Source organism: Lissotriton vulgaris, chromosome 10, assembly GCF_964263255.1.
Source record: "Lissotriton vulgaris chromosome 10, aLisVul1.2, whole genome shotgun sequence".
Taxonomy (NCBI): domain Eukaryota; kingdom Metazoa; phylum Chordata; class Amphibia; order Caudata; family Salamandridae; genus Lissotriton; species Lissotriton vulgaris.
This window is the reverse complement of record NC_141698.1, coordinates 65592119-65613782: the sequence shown is the minus strand read 5'-3', so window position 1 is coordinate 65613782 and position 21664 is coordinate 65592119. Positions and strand designations below refer to the sequence as shown.

The 21664-nt window shown below is 44.5% G+C and overlaps 1 protein-coding gene, 1 long non-coding RNA gene and 7 other non-coding genes across 9 annotated transcripts; 1 reads left to right on the top strand and 8 right to left on the bottom strand.

Moving 5' to 3' along the window:
- Positions 1-6437: 6437 nt before the first annotated feature.
- Positions 6438-15360, bottom strand: LOC147684650 (uncharacterized). The gene is made up of 9 exons (XR_015300649.1): positions 15311-15360; positions 14753-14871; positions 13903-14052; positions 11145-11209; positions 10449-10504; positions 10211-10252; positions 8157-8212; positions 7909-7953; positions 6438-6767 (listed from the first exon to the last, which is right to left on the bottom strand). It is a non-coding gene; the product is annotated as an uncharacterized LOC147684650 (long non-coding RNA).
- Positions 7790-7872, bottom strand: LOC147684657 (small nucleolar RNA SNORD60). Its single transcript, XR_015300805.1, has one exon. It is a non-coding gene; the product is annotated as a small nucleolar RNA SNORD60 (small nucleolar RNA).
- Positions 8033-8115, bottom strand: LOC147684656 (small nucleolar RNA SNORD60). Its single transcript, XR_015300799.1, has one exon. It is a non-coding gene; the product is annotated as a small nucleolar RNA SNORD60 (small nucleolar RNA).
- Positions 8308-8390, bottom strand: LOC147684655 (small nucleolar RNA SNORD60). The gene has a single exon (XR_015300796.1). It is a non-coding gene; the product is annotated as a small nucleolar RNA SNORD60 (small nucleolar RNA).
- On the bottom strand, positions 10327-10409 carry LOC147684654 (small nucleolar RNA SNORD60). The gene has a single exon (XR_015300803.1). It is a non-coding gene; the product is annotated as a small nucleolar RNA SNORD60 (small nucleolar RNA).
- Positions 10598-10680, bottom strand: LOC147684653 (small nucleolar RNA SNORD60). Its single transcript, XR_015300797.1, has one exon. It is a non-coding gene; the product is annotated as a small nucleolar RNA SNORD60 (small nucleolar RNA).
- On the bottom strand, positions 13088-13307 carry LOC147684652 (small nucleolar RNA SNORA73 family). Its single transcript, XR_015300762.1, has one exon. It is a non-coding gene; the product is annotated as a small nucleolar RNA SNORA73 family (small nucleolar RNA).
- On the bottom strand, positions 14521-14606 carry LOC147684651 (small nucleolar RNA SNORD60). Its single transcript, XR_015300806.1, has one exon. It is a non-coding gene; the product is annotated as a small nucleolar RNA SNORD60 (small nucleolar RNA).
- An 885-nt stretch (positions 15361-16245) lies between the features above and the next one.
- Positions 16246-19608, top strand: LOC147684649 (uncharacterized). The gene has a single exon (XM_086940490.1). The coding sequence runs from the start codon at positions 16367-16369 to the stop codon at positions 18893-18895; it is 2529 nt and encodes an 842-aa protein (XP_086796616.1). The 5' UTR covers positions 16246-16366; the 3' UTR covers positions 18896-19608.
- Positions 19609-21664: the final 2056 nt, after the last annotated feature.

Below are 21664 nucleotides of genomic sequence, written 5' to 3'. Positions count from 1 at the left end.
TTACTTGCACCAACCTTGGTGAAACACTCAAACTTTTTCCCAGCTCTCATAGGAGGACTGAGATTGATCCCCCTTAACTCTGGGAACGGTCTCCTACCTGGCGGATGTCGCACACTGTTCATGCTGGGTTTTCTACCCCTCCCATTCTTTTAAGTGTGCCCGTGACCAAAGTACTCTTCTCTCCCCTTGTTGGGAAGGGAGCCAGCATTTATGATACAAAACACAAAAAGAAGAGACCAGGTCAAATAGTAGTGTGCTGTCTTGAAGGGGGAACAGGAACCACAAGGATTATCCGCGTGAAAAAGTGTGTTGGTCACACTGGGCTAGAACAATCCCATCAGACCACCCTCGTGGCGGCATATCATCATATGGGAGTAGGCATATACCGCCCATGTAATGGTGCGGACATGGAAACCGGCATATTTTGCCACAGTTGTGCTCAAAGTATAGTACAAAGAAATATATAGTACTAACAAATACAGAAAAAGTGCAGTGCTATGAAAAAAAATGCTTGTTAAAAATGACTACCTAGACTCAAAAGATTGTTTGTTGAGATAAGTGTAGGTGTCATGATTAAAAACACGCCTGGTAGTGAGTAAAACTACATTATGGCGCTGTGCAGAATGGTCAACTAGTTTCAGCTCAGTGGAGTATTACTCCAGCTTTCATCAGGACCTTGGGGGTGGCAGGCTACTGCACCATGGTGTGAAGGGTGTACAGATATAAAGGAACATCAAAATTGTGCAATGTACTTTAAGAAAGACAAGTATCACCCCGAGACTTGAAACTTCTAAGTCCGCTGCAGACAGGAAAGGGATCTTCTACCTGTCAAGAGAACAAAAAATACTATATACACATTTCCACACGGGAATCCACATAACCCATCAAGACATGGCACACCTGCGAGAACAATTTGCGTTCCGCAACATAGACAAGCATAATAGCTTCATCACAAAGAGGCAATTCCTCAAAGTGATACTCTCCCAGCTTTGTGTTAGTGAAAGCCTCACCTCACCCGGCAACCACTCGGGAAATTGAGGCCCCGCTCTGATGTGTAAAGAAAGGACACAATTAGCGCACAACTCAAATGCGTCCAGCCCAATCGCTATACACAAGAACCCAATGGACGTGTGATACAGTGGCGGCTGGTCCATTAGGGGCGCTACATCATCAACAAAAAGAAACTGCTTACTGAAGTTCGGGCATGTAAACAGACAAATTGACATCTTTGACAATTCGTCTGTTTACATTTTCGGCCTGTTCTTCACTCAGGTGAAGTGCGCATGTCAACGCACAGCGCACGCAGGCAGGTGAGAGCAGGAATCCAGAAGATGGGCTGCGCATGTACGAGAAGGGAGTTCTTTACCTTCAGCTCCCCACTCCATTCACAATAAATTAGGTATGCTGCGCATGCCTAGTGTAGTGCAGGCTCGGAAGATAGGGTCATGCTCGGGCGGTGACGAGTTTTACACACAGTCGCCCCATGCCTTATCAAATGCCAGGGATACATCAGACTTCTGATTTGGCAATGCATTTCCTGTTGAGCGGAAGCTCGACCAAGAGTGCGAAAGAGCGGGCGAAGTTAGTTTTCAGCCTGGCCCCTTCTCCCTGTGCCTGCGATCCCGCCCCGATGACTTTTTGGCACACACACGTTAGCGCTGGTGAGCCCCTTGCTTGCTGTTGTATTTGGGGTCATGCGGAGGATGTTCAGCAGCGCCTGCGGCATTGGCCTGTGGTTTACAGAGAGGGCCGGCAACCAGTACCTCATCCTGCAGAGAAGAAAGGGGCATGGCAAGGGCAGAGGCAGCGGACTGACCGGTAAGAGGAAAAGATTCCGAACCGCCTTGATATAACCTAGGCTCAAAAGAAATATTGTTATAAAAAAAGTGCACCCCGTGTATGTATGTGCAGTGAATGCAGCTCTGTGTGAATGCATGACAGCCACGAGCCATAGAATTACTGAGAGCTGTGTTTCGGTGTACATTGCGTACCACAAAATAAATAGACTTGTCAATTCCGCCTCTGCTTTCTCCAATGTAGGAAACTGCTGTTCGACCACCCGCTGTCTTCAACAAAGTATACACCAGTGACAGTGCACATATATACACACACACGCATGCATATTTCTCAACCTCTCTCCCTCGTGCACAGTAAAAGCAACAAATTCATGCTTTTATACACGTGACTCCTTTCTTTCTGTAGTTCAATCAGCCCACTGATGAAATAAGGCCCCGATAATTATTCCTTTCACGTTACCCAGCTCCTGCCTCAGAAGAACCATGACGGGGTATAACACAAGGCATGCTGCACAATTTGTGGAGGAAAAGAAGGCCTCTCTATTTAAAACACCAAATACGTGTGAAAACACCCTTTGATTTTAATGATACTATTCTTCAAACCAATACTGGTTCAAACCACTCAAAATGAGTGCAAATTCAAAATATTTTGAGGCAGGTCTTTATGTGCATTTTTTCAAGTTCTCCCCTTCCATTACACCCCTGCTTCATGAACTCGCATACACACTCTGCACAACGATGATTCTGCACCCCAGCACTACAGTTTCTCATCTTTACACTGGCATTGTTTAAACTGTAGCGCCAGTAGTTTGAACTTTTCCCAGGTCCTTCAGCCTGTGCACTTATAACCATTGTAAGAAGGTTTTGAGGGCCGCGTTGGGCCGGTGCTCCTGCGATGTGGGGACAAAAAAAGATATTTAATAAGAAATATCTAATAACAGTGCTTGAAGGCCTCCACTGCCGGACCTGCACGTCACTAAATAGACAACTTTCTAGCTCACTGCAGCTGAATCCCAGCCGCGTATCGACACAAGGAACTTCCGAGCACATCAGGGTAACCAGCAGAGCTTTTAACAGAGCAGAGTCATCCGTTTGTACAGATGCATATGTGGGAGAGTGTGTCTGAGAGTTTGTGCGCATCAACGTGTGTCTGAACATGGCTTTTGAATGTGTTCGGTGCATTTTTTCATGTGACAGTATATTTATGTGTGCATAAGGGTGTGTCTGTTTTAGCGTATGTAATTGGATGTGTCTTTGTATGGGGTGGTGAGTTTGTGTATTAGTCTACTTGTTTCTGTTTCCATTACGTTCTGGGGTATTTTTCAAAAGCCTTGCATGCTCCACCTCTTGTGGATTTAATGTGAACTGATTTACAAGTACATGCCTGCAAAAGCTGGAGTGGGCAGTGGATGCACTGTTGCTAACAGGCGATGAAATTCATTCCAGTGTGCGGCTACCAATTGACACAAAACACTATGAAAGGATAATCTACACATAAGTGCCAACATCACCTTCACCTTCCAAGGGATTGATGACTCCCTCATTCTTAAATTGTGTCCCCTCCAAATTCTAGCGCCCTGATGCTCAGAAATGCTGCATTTTGATGTTGCCAGCTAGGTTCACGCTTTATTAAATACCAGCACAATCTTTAGGCAAATACATTATTGGTTTATGTTGACCACCTGCTGGTTGTTACCTATACACATCTTTCAAGAGAGAATGGCTGAGAGTTCTGAACAGCAATAGCAGAGTGTGTTGGCCTTTCCCTGTGTTTGCATGAGGTCTGCTCTTCATGGAATAGAAGAATGTTGTGACTCAAGAAATGTGGCATCCGACCATAAAAGATCAGACAAAGACCATGCTCAAACCGTTGCACCCACAATGTAAGCAATTAAAAGTGCTTTCCAGAGTTAATAACTTTTCTACTTTCATGGTTGCTTTCGTTACTCTCGGAGGCTGAACAGCTCCTATGGAGCAGGGTCAAAACTGATTTGCATATGTAGTAGAATTAGAGGGCATGGGATGGCCACACCACCAAAGAAATGATTGCCACCGCTAATTGTGTAATATTTTCCTTTTCTGCATTTGTTACAACCTGAAGTGCACATAATTTTTGTTCAGAGAGTGGTTGCGTAGAACCCAATCTCCTTTTCACAACCTCAGGGTTTAAGGTAGGGGCACTGACACTATTTTATTTTAACAAATTAGTTAAGGGCTATGACTATGTATGTGGTCTTTCACAATTGCTTTATTACCTTCTTGCTTTCTCAAATTTGCTTGAAAATGCACCATTTGCCCCTCATTTTTAAAAATGTGCTCAGGGGAGAATCCCGATGAACACTTATGGCGGTCGGACACTCTTCCTACGCTCACTCGCCACACTGCACTGAGCCACAACTTTTACGCCCCACCTCTTTCAAATGTCACCAGCCGCCACTGGTGTGATAGACTCCTGACTGGCAGTCAGGCAGTCAGGAGTCTCACACGTCCATTGGGTTCTCGTGTATAGCGATTGGGCTGGACACATTTGAGTTGTGCGCTAATTGTGTCCTTTCTTTACACATCAGAGCGGGGCCTCAATTTCCTGAGCGGTTGCCGGGTGAGGTGAGGCTTTCACCCACACAAAGCTGGGCGAGTATCACTTTGAGGAATTGCCTCTTTGTGATGAAGCTATTATGCTAGTCTATGTTGCGGAACGCAAATTGTTCTCGCAGGTGTGCCATGTCTTGATGGTGTATGTGGGGTTATGTGGATTCCCGTGTGGAAATGTATATATAGAGTATTTTTTGTTCTTGACAGGTAGAAGATCCCTTTCCTGTCTGCAGCGGACTTAGAAGTTTCAAGTCTCGGGGTGATACTAGTCTTTCTTAAAGTGCATTGCACAATTTTGATGTTCCTTTATATCTGTACACCCTTCACACCATGGTGCAGTAGCCTGCCATCCCCAAGGTCCTGATGAAAGCTGGAGTAATACTCCGAGCTGAAACTAGTTGACCATTCTGCACAGCGCCATAATGTAGTTTTACTCACTCACTACCAGGCGTGTTTTCAATCATGACACCTACACTTATCTCAAACAATCTTTTGAGTCTAGGAAGTCATTTTTAACAAGCATTTTTTTCATAGCACTGCACTTTTTTCTGTATTTGTTAGTACTATATATTTCTTTGTACTATACTTTGGGCACAACTGTGGCAAAATATGCCAGTTTCCATGTCTGCACCATTACATGGGCGGTATATGCCTACTCCCATATGATGATATGCCGCCACGAGGGTGGTCTGATGGGATTGTTCTAGCCCAGTGTGACCCAACACTTTCACGCGGATAATCCTTGTGGTTCCTGTTCCCCCTTCAAGACAGCTACTATTTGACCTGGTCTCTTCTTTTTGTGTTTTGTATCTATAGTATAGGGGCATGATTTGACAGGTCAATAAATTATTTCCCCCTTGACCCCCTGCACACTTGTTTTTTTCAGCCAGCATTTATGCCCTGGAGTCTCAGCGACCCTGCTAAGAGAGTCCACTGCGACAAGGGAAACACAAAAGGGAAGTCTGGGAATGACCCCTTTACCGCAGGGAGCTGTCTCCCTCCCAGCCAGACATCGGACAGTTACCTCTTCGCCATGCCTCCTACCCCCCTGCCACCACCTCTTCCATACTTTGCTTGCCTCCCTTTTCCTTTCCTCTCTCCCCTGAATAACTCTGCCTGCTTGGTTCTTCCTTGTGCCTAGTCTCCGCCTAATCTCCCTCTCCGTCACCCTTTAACGTTGCCAAAAAGATGCACATGTGCTTGCTCCACTATACAACCAAGAGAAAAACTGAAGCATGATTGGATGAAAGTGAGTGGCAGAGGATTAACAGATGGAAGCAGGTGATAGTGGCGATAGCAAACACCAGTAACGGCAAAATCATGAAAAGATGACTGGCAGAACGGACTTACCCAAGAGAAGCATTTAAAGAGAAGTTGTGGAATTAACGGTTGAGCCATAATAAATGCAGTGTGAATCCAAAATCTCCAAGTGCTGAAATCTCTCATGTGACCGCGGGTCACTACAGCGACACAAAAGAGCTTGCAGTTCATAATCGCTCAATTTATCCCAACTTTTAAGCACTGTGAGGCGGAGTTCTTTGACACTAAACTGCTGAACTCTGCTAACCTATGCAGACTATCCTATCCCTCAACCCAACCGTCAGTCCGAAGTCAAATTACAAAAACCGCTAAATCGTTAACATGTTATGCATCACATGTTAGTCCTGTAGGTACTTCCCAACAGTAGAAGTATCCCACAAAGGATACCAATGCAAAGCTCTTAGGGAACTGCACTCTAGTTATTTCTGCCCAGTTCTCTGTAGTTGCCAGAGCTGTGGCTTATACCTACCCTTTTACATTGGATGCACATAACAATGGTACCCCAGAGTCTAGTTCAAGAATCTGCTGTTCTAGCAATGCAATCCCAATAACAGAGAAAATGATTATCATTACTTTCGTGGACCTATGTAAACACCAAAACCTTTACTACGGACGTGGATATGCATTCCACTGTTTGTGGCAAAATGGGGTGTTAAACATTGTGTTCCTGCAATTCCATGCCAAGAAAGTCTTCAACTATGGATTACCATTTCGAATAAGAGACAGCTGTAAATAGAATATGGGGATCTTTTATTATGTTGAATGACACTAAAGTAGACATCACAACAGCATCTTCAGGCAATTTGTAAGCATGTATTATGTTGCACCATTTCCCTCTTAATTGGACCTTTGTGAGCAAAAGATCACAAACTTCAATCCATGCAGTGCGCTTTCATAGAGTAGGAGCAACAATTTCCTTATAAATGACAATTTTGTAAAATAAGTCCATCCTAATATGAACCACCTATTGCATCATCACAGTTGACGACTTTATGCACAGTATATGGTCTTCCAGTAGTAGACCTATCCGTTTATTCATGCTGCATCTCCATTTTCTTCCTAAAATGGAGAGGAAACAAGTTAGTGTGTGGCCACAAGAGACTTCAGAAAGAACCCACCCAGAATAGGAAGCTGCAATTAAACCATCAGAATGCCACTCTTTATCCCACTAGTTGCACCCCTTAAGACATCAGTACTCAACCAAGTCACCATCAATATATAAACTGCAGAATCAGGCTGTTACTACCACCTTCCACAACAACATTCGCACATAACTGCTATGGACACAAAATATATGCACAAGATCTTTAATAGGGTCAACTTCCTGTTTGAGAACACACTATTGTGCAAACTCTACAGACATACTTGAAGTAACTACTAATCGGATACATTAGCATTATTAGTACTGAGCCTCAAAGACAAGAAACATGCAGCTTCAGATGTAGGCTATTACTGGGTCAGAATACCAATGCAACCATAGTACAGGAAATGTGGTAGCCAGAGTTCTCTCAACCACCACACACTGGTAGTGAAGTGAGGCACTACCAACACCTAAATATTCTAAACCTTAAGGTCTCATCAGTACAACTTCGAATCCCACAAATTACACTACTACTCAAACACTGCATCACCAACTTAAATCACCCTATATATTGGCTGTGGCCCAGAGATCAAGCCCCCACCGCATTATACCCTTTAAACCAGATACAACATCAGAACCCTCAAAATTCTAGCTCCCAGACCTCTACCATCTCAAAGACAGATGTACTGAACTGAATAAAGCATGGACAGCGTAGAACCCAGCTAACCTCGCTCTATTAGGCCATTTTCACTTAAAACAGTACCTCCACACTCAAATACTAGTTTGTCACCCCCCCGCGTGGCTCAAATATGAAAGCTCGACCAACCATACTACAATGCTTCACACAGTACATTAGCCATGTGAACACATTGAGCTGATTTTGCAGCTCCGGGTGAGTGTTGATTCAGCTAAGCATAACAGGCCCATACGAGACAATTCAACATTTAAATAAATATGTATTTGATAGTGCACACAGTAATCCTCAATCATTACTATATTGCTGCCTCAGCCCAGAACAAGAAATCAGGTATTGTTAGCCAATACTCATACGAGGTGTCAGAAAGGTTGGGTTCATCACAGGCCAGCAAGCAACTCACCCCATTACACATCTTCACTCACCTTCGTGTGATGGGTTTCAACAACCAGGGGAGCAGCAGAGGCACACTAGAGAAGTAAAATGAAAATGGTTACATTAGAGGGAGTTTAAGTGCACAGTGATCACTCACTTATGTCCACATGTAGATGGCCTCAGCCCAGAGTAAGAAATCAGGTATTGTTAGCCAATACTCATACGAGGTGTCAGAAATTATGGGTTCATCACAGGCTACTAAGCAATGTTACTCTTCCTGCCTCAAAACTTTACTCACCTTTTCAGATTAGCGGTCCGCCAATAGCCACGCTGGTCGGCATCAGACTAAACTCACTGTGGAAAAAAATCAGTGAAACGTTAAGTGTATTCCACCAATCTCTGCTCACCCATTAGTACCCCCAGCACCCAAACCCTCCCAGCCAGTAATGCAGCCTCAGCCCCGAATAAAAATCAGGTATTGTTTGAACAATACTCATACGAGGTGTCAGAAATGTTGGGTTCATCACAGGCTACATATCACTTTCACCCACCCTGCCTCAAAACTACTCACCATGTAAGATAAGCAGTCCTCCACCAGCCATGCTGGTCAGCATCATTCACTGTGGAAAAAGCCAACAAAATGTTAAATGTATTCCAGCAATCACTGCTCACACATCAGCATCCCCAGCACTCTACGGCTCCAAGCCAGTAATGTGGCATCAGCCCTCAGGGGTGGGGAATTTCCATCTCCGACACCTAGATTTCTTACAGGGGCAGGAGGCTTTAATTTCCAAATGGACCATAGGAAAAGTAGACAGTCAGTAATCAGATACACAGCAGTTCGACCCTTTTTGGTCAGCCAGTAACTTGGTCACGGCCAGTAACCAAGGAGCTCCAAGCAATTTATTGGCAGTGAATGGGTCAGTGCAAAAGCTGGGGCCTGCACTTTAATTTCTCCAGAACAGCATGATGAAGCGGAGCTCAAAGTTGCAGCTCTGTATTAAACATCCACATCACGGTTCGGTAAGAGTACTTGCTTTCTCCCAGAGGTTCTTGCAGCTTTCAAGCCCTCCCCTGGTCCTTCTTTTTCTTCGAGCAGCACGAGACTGCTCCAGAACACTATCACTGGAATGCAAGAGGCTCCGACTTGAACCTTGTGACCCCTGCCTTTAATTCTGGCCTTCACCCTTGAGCCTCAAAAGAGCCCTAAAGATCCCTCCACACTTTCAGGGGCCCTACAGTAAAGCATATACTTTCCCTTCTCATGCAGCCCCTGCACAACCCTCCTTTGCACTTGGCTTTTCCTGTACACCTTATGCCCGTAAAGCCAACTGCACCCCACCCCCCTCTGCTGCCCCCTCTGACTGGCCTGACCCCGCTCCCCTTGGCCCATCCAGTGCTTACATTAAAGCCAATTAGTTTCCCTGTGGGGAATTCATGCAATCCTCAGGCACACCCTAATTTCTCTCCTTGCACTGAGCCTCTAGTCACTTGTGTGGGCACCAGGGACACCTGAACATGCTGCTGTGGAGTTCTTAATGGGACTGTTCTTTATGCAGGTCCAGACAAACGTTCATAATTTACATGAAAGGGTGGATGGATATATACATAGATGAGTAAAAGGATTGGTGTATGGAAGAGTGAAAGGATGGTTGAATGAAAGGGTGGATTGATGGATGATTAAGTGGGTAGGGGCAGGATGGATAGATGGGAGTGAAGCAGTGGTTGGATGGGGTGAAATGGATGGATCAGTAAGCAAAAGAATGGATAAGGAAGGGGTAAATTGGAGGAACGGAAGAATGGGTGAGCAAAAGGATGGACAGACGGCTGGATATGTTTGGGGATAGATGGGTAGATTTGAATATGGATCGACAAACAATGGTGAATGGCTGATGACAGAATGAATGGAAGCCAATGTAAAGAAGAATGGCTAATGAAAGAATGAATGGAAGCCAATGTAAAGGTGAAATGCTGGATATCAGTGGGTGAGTGAAAGGATGAATTGGGTAGATCTGCAGAACAGAGGCTAAATAAGGAAATCACTAGTATTCAAATGCTTCTGTACAATGAGCCGGACATATCCAGAGAGGCTATTATCCGAGCTCTATAATTAGTGCATTATTTGGCGGTGCACTACATGGCACCAAAGGGATAAGTGGATTTTGTACAGGACAAGTAGATTTATGAAGCTACCCGTCTCATAGACAAGTAGATATTTAATTAAATTCCACACCCTTGGCCTCAGCCCAGAAAAAAAAAAAATCATGGTACTTCTTGAATACATACGAGGTGTCAGAAAGTTTGGAATCACGGGCCAGCAAGCAATTCACCCCATTACACATCTCCACTCACCTTTGTGTGATGGGCTTCAACCATAGGAGCAGGAGGAGCACACTAAAGTAAAAGGAAAATGGTTACATTAGAGGGAGTTTAAGTGCAGTGATCACTCACTAAGGTCCACATGTAGATGGCCTCAGCCCAGAGCAAGAAATCAGGTATTGTTAGCCAATACTCATACGAGGTGTCAGAAATGATGGGTTCATCACAGGCTACTAAGCAATTTCTCTTTCTGCCTCAAAACTTTACTCACCTTTTGAGATTAGCGGTCCGCCAATAGCCACGCTGGTCGGCATCAGACTAAACGCACTGTGGAAAAAGTCAGTGAAACGTTAAGTGTATTCCACTAATCTCTGCTCACCCATTAGTACCCCAGCACCGAAATCCTCCCAGCCAGTAATGCAGCCTCAGTCCAGAATAAAAATCAGGTATTGCTTGAACAATACTCATACGAGGTGTCAGAAAGTTTGGTATCATCACCGGCTGCACGAAACACTTGCTCTCCACCCACCCATTCAACATTCGATTCTGAACATGCCTGCAATATGCCACATGCAAACAATTCACACACATTTGGACGCGAAGCATTTCATCTCAACTGCAAGACACCGACAAGCAGAGACAGATGGAGCAAAGCCTGGAAACAGGGAGGGGTCAAGCGGGTGGGAACCCTATCACACACTTACATTGAGCACTGAAGTGTGACTTGTAAGCAGTCAGACTTGCGTTTACAGACTTCAGAATACAGAGGCATTAAAACAAGACAACAGGGGCATAACTATAGGGAGACTATTAAATTCGGGAAGGTTAGCAGGAACGGATGGTGCCCATAGGGGTAAATTACATGCGTTACAAAATGTGGACGGGTGAAATACAAACCAATATCCATCCACACAGAACACAAGTTAAGCTATTTATATCAAGTTTAAACTAAAGTCATTAAACTTACCATCTCTGCATAAAGAACCTTCAATGAACACCAGATGGATTATTGAAATTTCGCCACGTTTCAGCCTGTGAATCAAAGAGGGATATGCTCAAAAAAAAATCAGTTCATCCCATGAATGGCTCACTACTAGCAAGACAGCTGAGAAACTAAAGTCAAGCTGTATTAAAGACTCTTGCTTTAGACATTTTACCAAAAAAAAAAAAGTCTACAACTGAAGGCATTCCTCATACGTTTCAAAACAAATCTGAGTGAAAGAGGAAGGAAATTCAAAATCAGTCAACAGCACTGTGTGAGAGATTAATACTCAAGTTGACAACGAAGCTGTCAAATCCCTGTACGAAAAACTCATTCATTTAATTTAAGCCAAAGACCTGTATTTATTGCCAGTCAGCCTCGTTTCGTCACTCCCAGAAGTGTTCAATTTATACAAACTAAACGCTTGGGAATCTCATTCAGAGGGCAGGCATGTTGGGGCAATTAGCCCAAAACTACCCTTATTAGACACAAGGGATATTTTGAATCACCACAGGGCAATAGTATTTTGCCATCCTCTCTCCCAACTCCCCCAGACAAAGTGGGGTAATACAGGTAAATAAGAAAAATCGAACACCAGTCTTAAAGAGGAGCGTTATTCATGGACCCGCACCCCAGGCCTAGAACATCCCTACCCTTATACCTAACAAGAGGATGGTATAATCATCTGGGCGCTGTTTTACGGCCAGCAGAGGGGAAGGAAATCCAAATTTGCCTTAACTTCCCACGGTAAATAGCAGCCCCTTTTGTGGCTCAACTAGCAAATGGGTAATCCTACAGTCCCAAGCAATGTCTCAGGTTTTCCGCCTAGCCACGTATTTTGGGTACTTTTTTTATTTAGAGAATTGTGGAAATGCTCTTGAGTGGTGTTTGAATAGTACAGGGGTGATGTGTTTTGGAGAAGAGTGTGTGGTGTGTAAGAGGGGAGGGACAGGAGTTATGAGTGCCAGATACGATCAGTGGAATAGGTAATGTGTGTGGTAGAGTGGCGTGCAATGATTGTATAGTTGTGTGTCACTGGTAAAAAGAGGTGCAGGGTACAAGTGGATGTGTGATGAAGGCTAATAGGTTTAGTCATAATAAAAGGGGATCGGTTAGGAACAAGTAGAGAATGGAGCTGGTGGTTTGATTGACCAGGGGGTGTGTCTGGATGCATTAAGGTTATGTGGAGTTGTGTTGGTGATTTGTTAATGGCTTAGGACAGTTTGTGTGAGAATGGAGGTGCCATAGTTGGTGTAGGTGTAGTTTGTGCTGTTCTGTAGTGGTTCAATACACACTGACAACTGTATGAGGTTTGTTTGTGGTACAGGAGTAGAATGCTTTTGTGGATATTGTGTTTGGATGTAGGCAGAGAAATGCTTAATGTTGTAGCTCCTTAAATGAAAATTGGGCAGCATCTCCAGCCCAAGGCCCGACTCAAACAGGCAACTGCCCTTGTCTGCTCTGCCCTTCGCCTTATGCTTAAAATTGCCCTATTGACGCATGGAAACCTAGCCATAACTACTCAGAACACTAAACCCTAGAGCCAACGGGGGACATGGCCCTATTTTAACTAATCCTAGCCATAACAGCCAAAGACCTAACCCCCAACTCCAATAGAAAACCCTAGTCCTCACGGCCAATCAGAACCCTATCCTATGCAGCAACCCCTCTAACAGCAAGCACCACATACAGCACTTGTCAACTGAAAGCTTGGCACTGTAGTCTACAGCTACAAAATTACTAAACCACATCCATGCTATATGCATAAGCACATAGTACATCAGACCGGAAGACTATTAGCCCCGCTATTTACCCCTAAATGTAGAGATTGTTGAGCTAAAGAAAAAACAGCTTAAAGATTTCACAAACGAAATATTGGATCTGCCCCAGCAGCAAAGAGCTATGTTACACCACATCCACACGCTACATTGTGTACCCTGCATGGTTTGTCTCCTCAGTCATTGTCCAAGGACTCTGAGAAGTCGTAGGAATATACAGGATGGAGCTCAGCAACCTGAAGACCGCAAGCAAAACTTGTTCTCCAACAGCGTGGAACGGGACTGTACGTCATGGGCCAAGGGCCTATGCTCCCATATGCCACTAGGACAGAGCTGAGAGAGAGCAACCTCCCACAGGTATCCCTGTTGGGTCACCATTAAAGTTACAAGATACAATCCAAATGAACTTTTATTCACACCCAGCAAGCTACAACCAACCTGTACTTGTTCCAGCTTCAGTGCATGTGTAGTTATGCATAGGAAACGTTCCGCATTTGTACGCGTTAAAAGGTTCACATAAACCTACCACATTATCTTTTTTCACTAGACAAAGACTTAGTTTGACCATCACTAGACAAAGTCTTAGTCTAGTGACAGTCAAACTAAGACTTTGACCCTCACTAAACTATATGGCCCTGTGCGATGAATATTTAGTACTCACTAGGGTCCTTTACTGAAGCAGTTTTAGGCTGGTGGCATATTGACAAAGTAACGTGGTGGGAACAAAATGCCATACTAAGAAAATCTGCTTTTTTCGCATAATCTCCTGTCAAAATAAAATCGGTCCACTAATGAATGAGAAAACAATGTAAAGTCCTTTTTTCATAAAATGATAGCTAAAGCCAGAGGAAGTCATTCCTACTTAAAAAAAAATGCTGTGATATGCGTTACGATAAATAAGGCTCAAAACAACGTGCTTGACACACCCCACAGAGAAATATAATGACGGGGGAAGTGGGACTTACCAGATTTGGCTCAGACTTAACATCTGCAATTGTGCTGTGAAGGAAGTCTCCATCTAGGACGAACTACATTCTTTTGACTTCATCGCATTTGCAGAACCTCGCCGAATTACTACTAGGTTGCAGAGACTCGTAGATATAGCAGAAGGGAACCTCAAATCAAACAAATGCAGAAATAAACATCAAATATATATATTTTTAATTCAGATGCAGAAAAACAGACCACATAGATATTCACTAGATGCAGATAACACTATTGAGCAGGTTAAAACAGGTTAAAGGAACATAACTGCTAAAATCGTGGTTAACACCTCTAAATAGAGCTCATAACTTCTGAAGTACATACCAGAAAAAAAATCTGCAAATTGCCAGAACGTAATTTTATTGCCTACTATAATCGGTTTTATGCTTTTGAAACCTTTAGAGGACCTTAGTTAGCTGTTAAGTGAAGACAGCTTGAACTGGCCAAGAAGTCTACAGTTCTGCCTCAAATTTAAAACAAAGCAACCGTGCCACCTTTCAACCTGATCAGAACAGCGCTTGTGTTTAAAGAAACAGGGAATAGCTGCTTGAATTATCTTTAGCCATATTCTCCTATTTCACCACCAATCCCAACAAACGCAGCATCAGATCAAAGAAAAAAGAAATCAGGTACTGATTTATCAATACTCATACGAGGTGTCAGAAATTCGGGGTCATCACAGGCCACGAGACTTGCGCAGTTTTACCTGACTTTCAACAAAAAAAACGCACGTTTGGTTCTTTTGCATAAACAGGTTCTTATTTGCACCGAGTAGCAGCATCACTATTTCAGCACATCTCAAATGTATATCAAGTTCAATTCACCACTTACCTATAGCCGCCCGTGACATGAGGATGGAGGGTGCAGATGCGTAAAAACAACGGTGCGTCCATTCGTGCAGGAAACAATCGGACATCTTTCAATATGGTAAAAGTTCGTGCCCGAGATGTCTGCAAATAAACACATCAGCACTATTTCAGTGTATTTTATTTATCGTCTCAGCCTGAACACGCATATTTTGATAATAGATCCAAATTCATCTACCTCAAACTAATTCAAACCCTCAAGTCCTGTCCAAAAAGTCATAACTCGTTAGACGCTACAAAGAACACCTACTGTCAGAGTTCGCAGTTTTAGAAAGTCCGGAAAATAAATTTGAACTAAGGAAAAATTAAACACGTTCAGAAAACTACTGCACATAATAGTTTACAAATACCACAGCGAATCGGAACTACAAGATACCCAGTTTGAAACAATTACACTTAGAATTAGTTTGTCGTGGTGACTAAATGAAGTACCCAAAACTGGACATTGCATGAAATAGTGACGCAATAATAGGTACATTATGAACAACTACTTATTTAAATAAATACACACTGCTTAACATACCGGCTGTTGAAACTACAAAACTCCGCATTCACCGTAATCGAAACAGTAAGAACATGGAGACGCCACGTGTGGCTATATAAACGCGGGCTTACCACGCCCATTGCGCACATTGGCGGACTGACAGCGATAATAACCTACCACGTTTCAGGATTCAATGTTTAAAACAATCTCGATGTGTGCACGGATTAATGGGCGGGGTGGGCGGCACTAAGCAACCGTAATGACTATTTTGCTATAGCCAATCACTTTTATGAATGTATCCTACCCCGTATTGGTCTTCCGGCTAGCTCCGTTTTAACCAGTCATAAACCTTGTGGTATCCGGCGTCGCTCGAGCCTCCAACTAATTTAGAAATAAAAGAGAGACTATAATCTCATTTCATTGCGTGAAAACGTTCAGAAATAAGCATTCTATTATATACTATCAGTTAGGGAAACCCAAAAAATAAGGGAGTTCTCTAAGAGCGAAAAAAGAAAAACAAACATGTTCGTTTGTGTTTCTTGATTTGAACTGCGCCCTCAGGGCAGCAGTAGGCGATGGGGACAAATGAAGGTCAAAATTAATATTATAACTGCAGTCGAGAATATTTGTGGATAGAGCAACTTTTCCACGGCGCTTATTTAGTATTCCAACTCCAGCCTTGAACTACTTTGGGGAAAGTTATACATTCCCCAAGTATTCTTAGGAATTGTACAAAAGTCGTAATTTTGAATGACAAAATGCTGCGCTAAGGGCAAAATACTAGGAATACGAACAATTTCAAACAACCGCGCTTTCTCTGGATACACGTCTGCAGAAAGAGCCGTGCATTTGAGGGTATCTACAGGGACAGGAACACGTTTAAGATGGCGGCCAAATTCCCCGCTTCGGCAAGGCCTTGTGCTTTTGGAGTCTTTCTTCGTTTGATACCATTTGTTACTGTTTACACCACCAGAACATGCTCATTGATGAACATCAGAACCTGCGGGAGACATGTACACATAATCCGGTGTCCTACGGCGTCTGTTCCCGCGCAAGGCAGGCGGGCTCCATTACTTCCGGTCCGGGAACGGAGCCATGTCCCTGCCTGGAACCAGTGAGAAAGGGGAGAGTCTAGATAACGAGTCCTCAGCTGAAAAAGAAGCGGAAGCTCCTCCATCTGAAAAGACAGCCGAGATTACTGAGGACTCTGCCGGTGAAAACAAAGATGTGGGTACCGAGGGTCCTCCAGCTAAGAAGAAAGCCGAGAAAGTTTTCCTCACGGAGAAGAACGCGTTGCAGCTGCTGCAGGAGCACTGCGACAAGAGCGGCGACAGGGCGGTGTTCGAGTGGGAAACCGTGGGGCTGCGGTTCATCTGCAGGGTGCGGGTGGGCGTCGAGGTCTTCACCGGAGTCGGGATTTCCAAGAAGGCCTCGAAGCAGAGCGCCGCCCTGGCCGCATTGGAAGTTCTTGAGTTAAAAGTGGACTCGGCCCTTGCAGATTCCCCCAAATCAAATGTGTTCACCCCCGAGGGGGAAAACCCTATCACGGTTTTAACCCATCTAAACTCCCGAAAGCAGATCCCGACGCCCCAATACGAGCTGGTGGAGGAGACGGTGATGGCTAACCGAATGCAATTCACCATGTCCTGCAGAGTGGGAAAGGTAATGGAGACGGGATCGGGTCCCTGCAAAAAAGTAGCAAAGCAGACAGCGGCATTGAGGGTGCTGGAGAGGCTGAAGCGAGATCAAACTCTAAGCAGAGCGGCAAACCACGCAGAGTCCTCCTCCAGGAATTTCTCGGAGCACCGGCGAGACATAAATGACAGCAGGGCACGTTTCTCCACGTACCCTAGCAGGACTAGGTCCTTCCAGGAGCACCCCAGAGGCCCTGCTTCTCAAACCTTCAACTCCACACTAGACAGAAATTCCCAGTATCCGTTGTTGGAGGACTTTACAGACACCGGATCCATCAGGCCCCTCATGGAGCGCGGATCCATCAGGCCCCTCATGGAGCGTCGGCTAGACCACAATGTTGAAGACATGCACCGAGCGCCAGGGTATTTTGTACAGGGGGCCTTGAATACAGGCACCACGTCGCCTCTAATGGGAAATCAGAGATGTCGCAGCGCACAAGAATTTTATAGAGACCCAATGGACCGTGTCCAGTATCCATTGGCACACGGGTCTTTGAATTCGGAAATGGACAGGCCTTTCACTGCGCCCCAGCAACAGGATGTTGATCGAGAACTATACACCACACCTAGAGACGATGCACAGTTTAATATGGCACGACCCTCCCTAAACTCGGGCACAGTCCGACCTCTCATGGATCTCCCACACTCTGGCACAGTCCGACCTCTCGTAGATCTCCCACACTCGGGCACAGTCCGACCCCTCATGGATCTCCCACACTCGGGCACAGTCCGACCTCTCGTGGATCTCCCACACTCGGGCACAGTCCGACCTCTCGTGGATCTCCCACACTCGGGCACAGTCCTACCTCTCGTGGAGCTCCCACGAGACCACAGTGCCCAAGAAAAGCGTGTTGGTTCAGAAGATCATGCACTGGAGCCAAGGTTTCAGAGGACAATGTACACAGATACTATCAGGCCTCTCCAGGGTCACCCTCAACACCCTAGTTCTGAAATATTAAACAGTCCACCAGGAGGCAATGCTCAGTACCCGCTTGAACAGGCCTTGAATTCTGGAACAGGCAGGTCTTTCCAGACACAGAAACAAGAGACAGTTGTTCCAGAGTTCCACCCAGCACCAAAAGATAATACACAGTTCCAACTGACACAGTACTCTCTAAACCCAGGCACAATCAGGCCTGTAATGGAGCATAGGGGCTACTACCCAAGTAATCAAGAATTAGACTTAGCATCAAAAAACAGCGCACAGCACCCCTGGCATCAAACCTCGGTGAACACAGGCATGATTGGGCCTATCCGAGAGCACCATCAAGAGGTTAGTGCCCTACAAGTGAACACAGCGCTGGGGGAAAATGCAGACTATAAAGTGACACCCCTGAAACTATCAAGTACGCCCAATCAAACCCCAGAGCAGCAGCGGTGCACTATTGCTGAAGACACAAACACGGAACTGGGACACAATACAGGGTATTCTGATGCCTTCATGAACCCAACCATGATCAAGCCTCTCCAGGAGCACCAGCAGGACCCTAGTACTCTAGGATTGGGACACAGTGCGGGGTACATGTGCTCCTCCCTGAATCCTGCTATGGTCAATCCTCACCAAGAGCAGCCACGAAAACCTAGTAATCAGTCAAACAAAACACATGGCAATGATGCACAGTACACGTGGTCAAGTGCATCCCAGAATACAGCAGCAGTTGCTTCCCTGGAGCAACAAGGGCACCTTAAACCTCAGGAGTCTAGCTCAGCCCCAAGAACAAATGAAGGGCTAGCATTGCCATTGTACACAGTGAAACCCACAAGTATACTTGGCCAAGCCATGAATCATGAACACGAATCTAGTGCTAAACAAGTGACCACTCGACCCGGAATGAATGCACGCTCCCCGTTGGCCTCTCAAAGTCCGTCGATCAACCCACTCATGGGGCTCTGGCAAGGTGCTCGGGCCCTAGGTTTCAACATGAAATAAGGAAGCAATCCACAGTGTTTATGGGCATAACCTTCCCATATCCAGGAACTCCCTGTCCTGCTCATGTGTATCAGCAAGACGCTAGAGCTGAAATATTAAGTTTGCAACAGGCAAAAATGCAGGATCTGCAAGGACATTTTTCACTTAATCACTCTGGCACTGACCTTGAGAGCAGACTACAACCAACTGCTGCAGAACTGAACACCACACAACAAAAATTTATTAGGTCTGCTTGAACCTGGTGTGCAACAAAATTCCTAGGTACACTTAGTACTGCCCCAGAATACTAGCAAGATCCGAGTGCTCAAAAGGTAGCTTCAGCATTGGGTTAAAAGTAATGCTTAAAACTGTTCCGTAAACCCAGCTACCCCGGAGCACTCAAGAACTGAACAATGCACCATTAAAAAAATACTCGGTATGACTAGACATGGTCCTCTTATTGAAGCATGCCTAGGCCCTTCTGATCTTAAAGTAATCATATTTTCAATTCCAACACCAGAAGGTGTGCCTTTAATTAAACTAGATATTAAACGTACCATATCCGTTCATGCATACCACACTGTAAGCATCCCATGACTTTTACTACAAGATAGTTTCTCGAAGTTGCAGGATTTTGTTTATTCTTGGAGATTTTAACTAGTTCCATAGTTCTTCGATCTCATTGAGCTAAGAACAAGGCGTTTAAACAATAAACAGCTGTCGGATAGACCAGCCATGTTCGTGATGTCCAATCAAATTTTACTCTCCAGGGGGCTTCGATGTCTAGTTTGTGTTGGGTACATGGAACATTTTTCACTTGTGTAACTCTTTTCTTATTGCAACTTTTTCATTTAGCACATTAACTTTCTTTGGCTGGATCATTTGCAGTCCTGGTTTGTAGAAATGTTCTACGTGGCCCATTTACTGGGCTGGTCAGTTCGGTCGTGCTTGCTGTCATTCCACCATGGGAAAAGCATGGTACTTCCAGCAACACAGCTTTATGATGTGCTCTGGAAATTTCTTTCCCATGACAATATACCTTCCAGGCCTGCATAGCATTTAAGCCACAAGACTAATAGCCTTAATCAAAAACTGCATTATTCATACAGTGTAAAAAGTCAGAGCCGTCTGCTGTATACTGAGGAAGTGAAAGAACAGTTCCTCACAAGAGCACCAAGGCTTGACCAACGGGTCAGTAGTACACCAAAACTCTGTATCATCAGTCTCGCTCAGCCACAGTGTGCTAAAGGCACTGGTTCTCGGTGTTTTGAAGAGGGGGGGAAAGCATATGTTTTATTTAATTTGTTATTTTCCGAAACACATTTTGACTCTACACAATATTTGTGTACAAATTGTACAGTTACTTTCACGCCGTAATTTTAATTTCACCTTTGCATGTGTGGATGCGTAGACACATGCATGAGGCTATATTAACCATTTAAGGGTACCTGCTTTGATTAACCTAGGTGGTGCACCAGTAGTCTTTCGTTCTAGTTGGGGGGGGGGGGGGGTTAGCATATTAACCTTCGCTGTAGGTTTTGTCTCCTTTCTGCCATCTTCGCACATATGAAATAGGAAGGCTTGTTGAGTAGGCCACAATTACACTTATCTCTTGCTTTTGTCAAAACAACCGAACTATTACCTCACAGTGAAACGCAGTTAATCCCATGGTCCTAGCCTTTACATATGTATTCCTTTATTTGATTATTGTATATCTCTTCTTAAACCAGGTGGGTGTAAGGGTGATCTACATTAACATTGGACCGAGTAAACAGGTTGCATCATTAGGGACCAGTTAACTGTTTGAGAAAAAACATAATTAGCTAACTGGAAAAGGAAACAAAAAGCCCTCCGCTTGACTCTGGTCATTTGGTTTCAATGCTGACCTGCAAATTGTCTGAACAGGGCATTATACTTCCCAAGAATAAGTATTGAGGCTGTACTGTACTTCAGGCCTCTCACATGCTGGCTGTGATTGCCTCTGATTGAGGCAAGGTCTATTCTTGATTTTCTGGGGTACTCATTTGTATTGGGTAATATCTGTATAATTTACTGACCACGGGTGTCCCAGGGACACCGCTCCTGGTGGGATTTAAATGGATAACCAATCTTTTGCCTTTTAGAACTGCGTTCTCCAGGAGTAGATACATTTTTGCTGTCAGTTTAGCTCTAGCTTCTAGACGGCTGTAAAACCAGCCTCCTGTTTAAAACAAAAAAAAGTTGTAACAAAATGCAGAACTGTTTTTTCAGTGAGTCCGCTACATCCACTGGTTCATTCAAGAGGCATTCATAACTTGTTTCCAACAAATGCATCGTACAGCACGGGGAAGCCCTCTTCCATCATTAGCTGAATGATGGCATTTTTCTGCATACACCTGCCTAAAATGTAGTCCACTTCAGTGCCAAAGCTGGTTGACTCAATTTATTTTTGCCAGGCACATATTTCACATATTTTTACGTATGGCTTGACAGCACAGCTGTCTGTAAGACACATTGTTACCAGTTCTTTAAAATATGCCTATAGTGGGCTTTGGCGATATTACTCTCTCAGATCATCCTATTGGCTATTTGGTGTAGCATTCAGGCCTGCGAGAACAATTTGCCTGGACACATTTGAGTTGTGCGCTAATTGTGTCCTTTCTTTACACATCAGAGCGGGGCCTCAATTTCCTGAGCGGTTACCGGGTGTGGTGAGGCTTTCACCCACACAAAGCTGGGCGAGTATCACTTTGAGGAATTGCCTCTTTGTGATGAAGCTATTATGCTAGTCTATGCTGCGGAACGCAAATT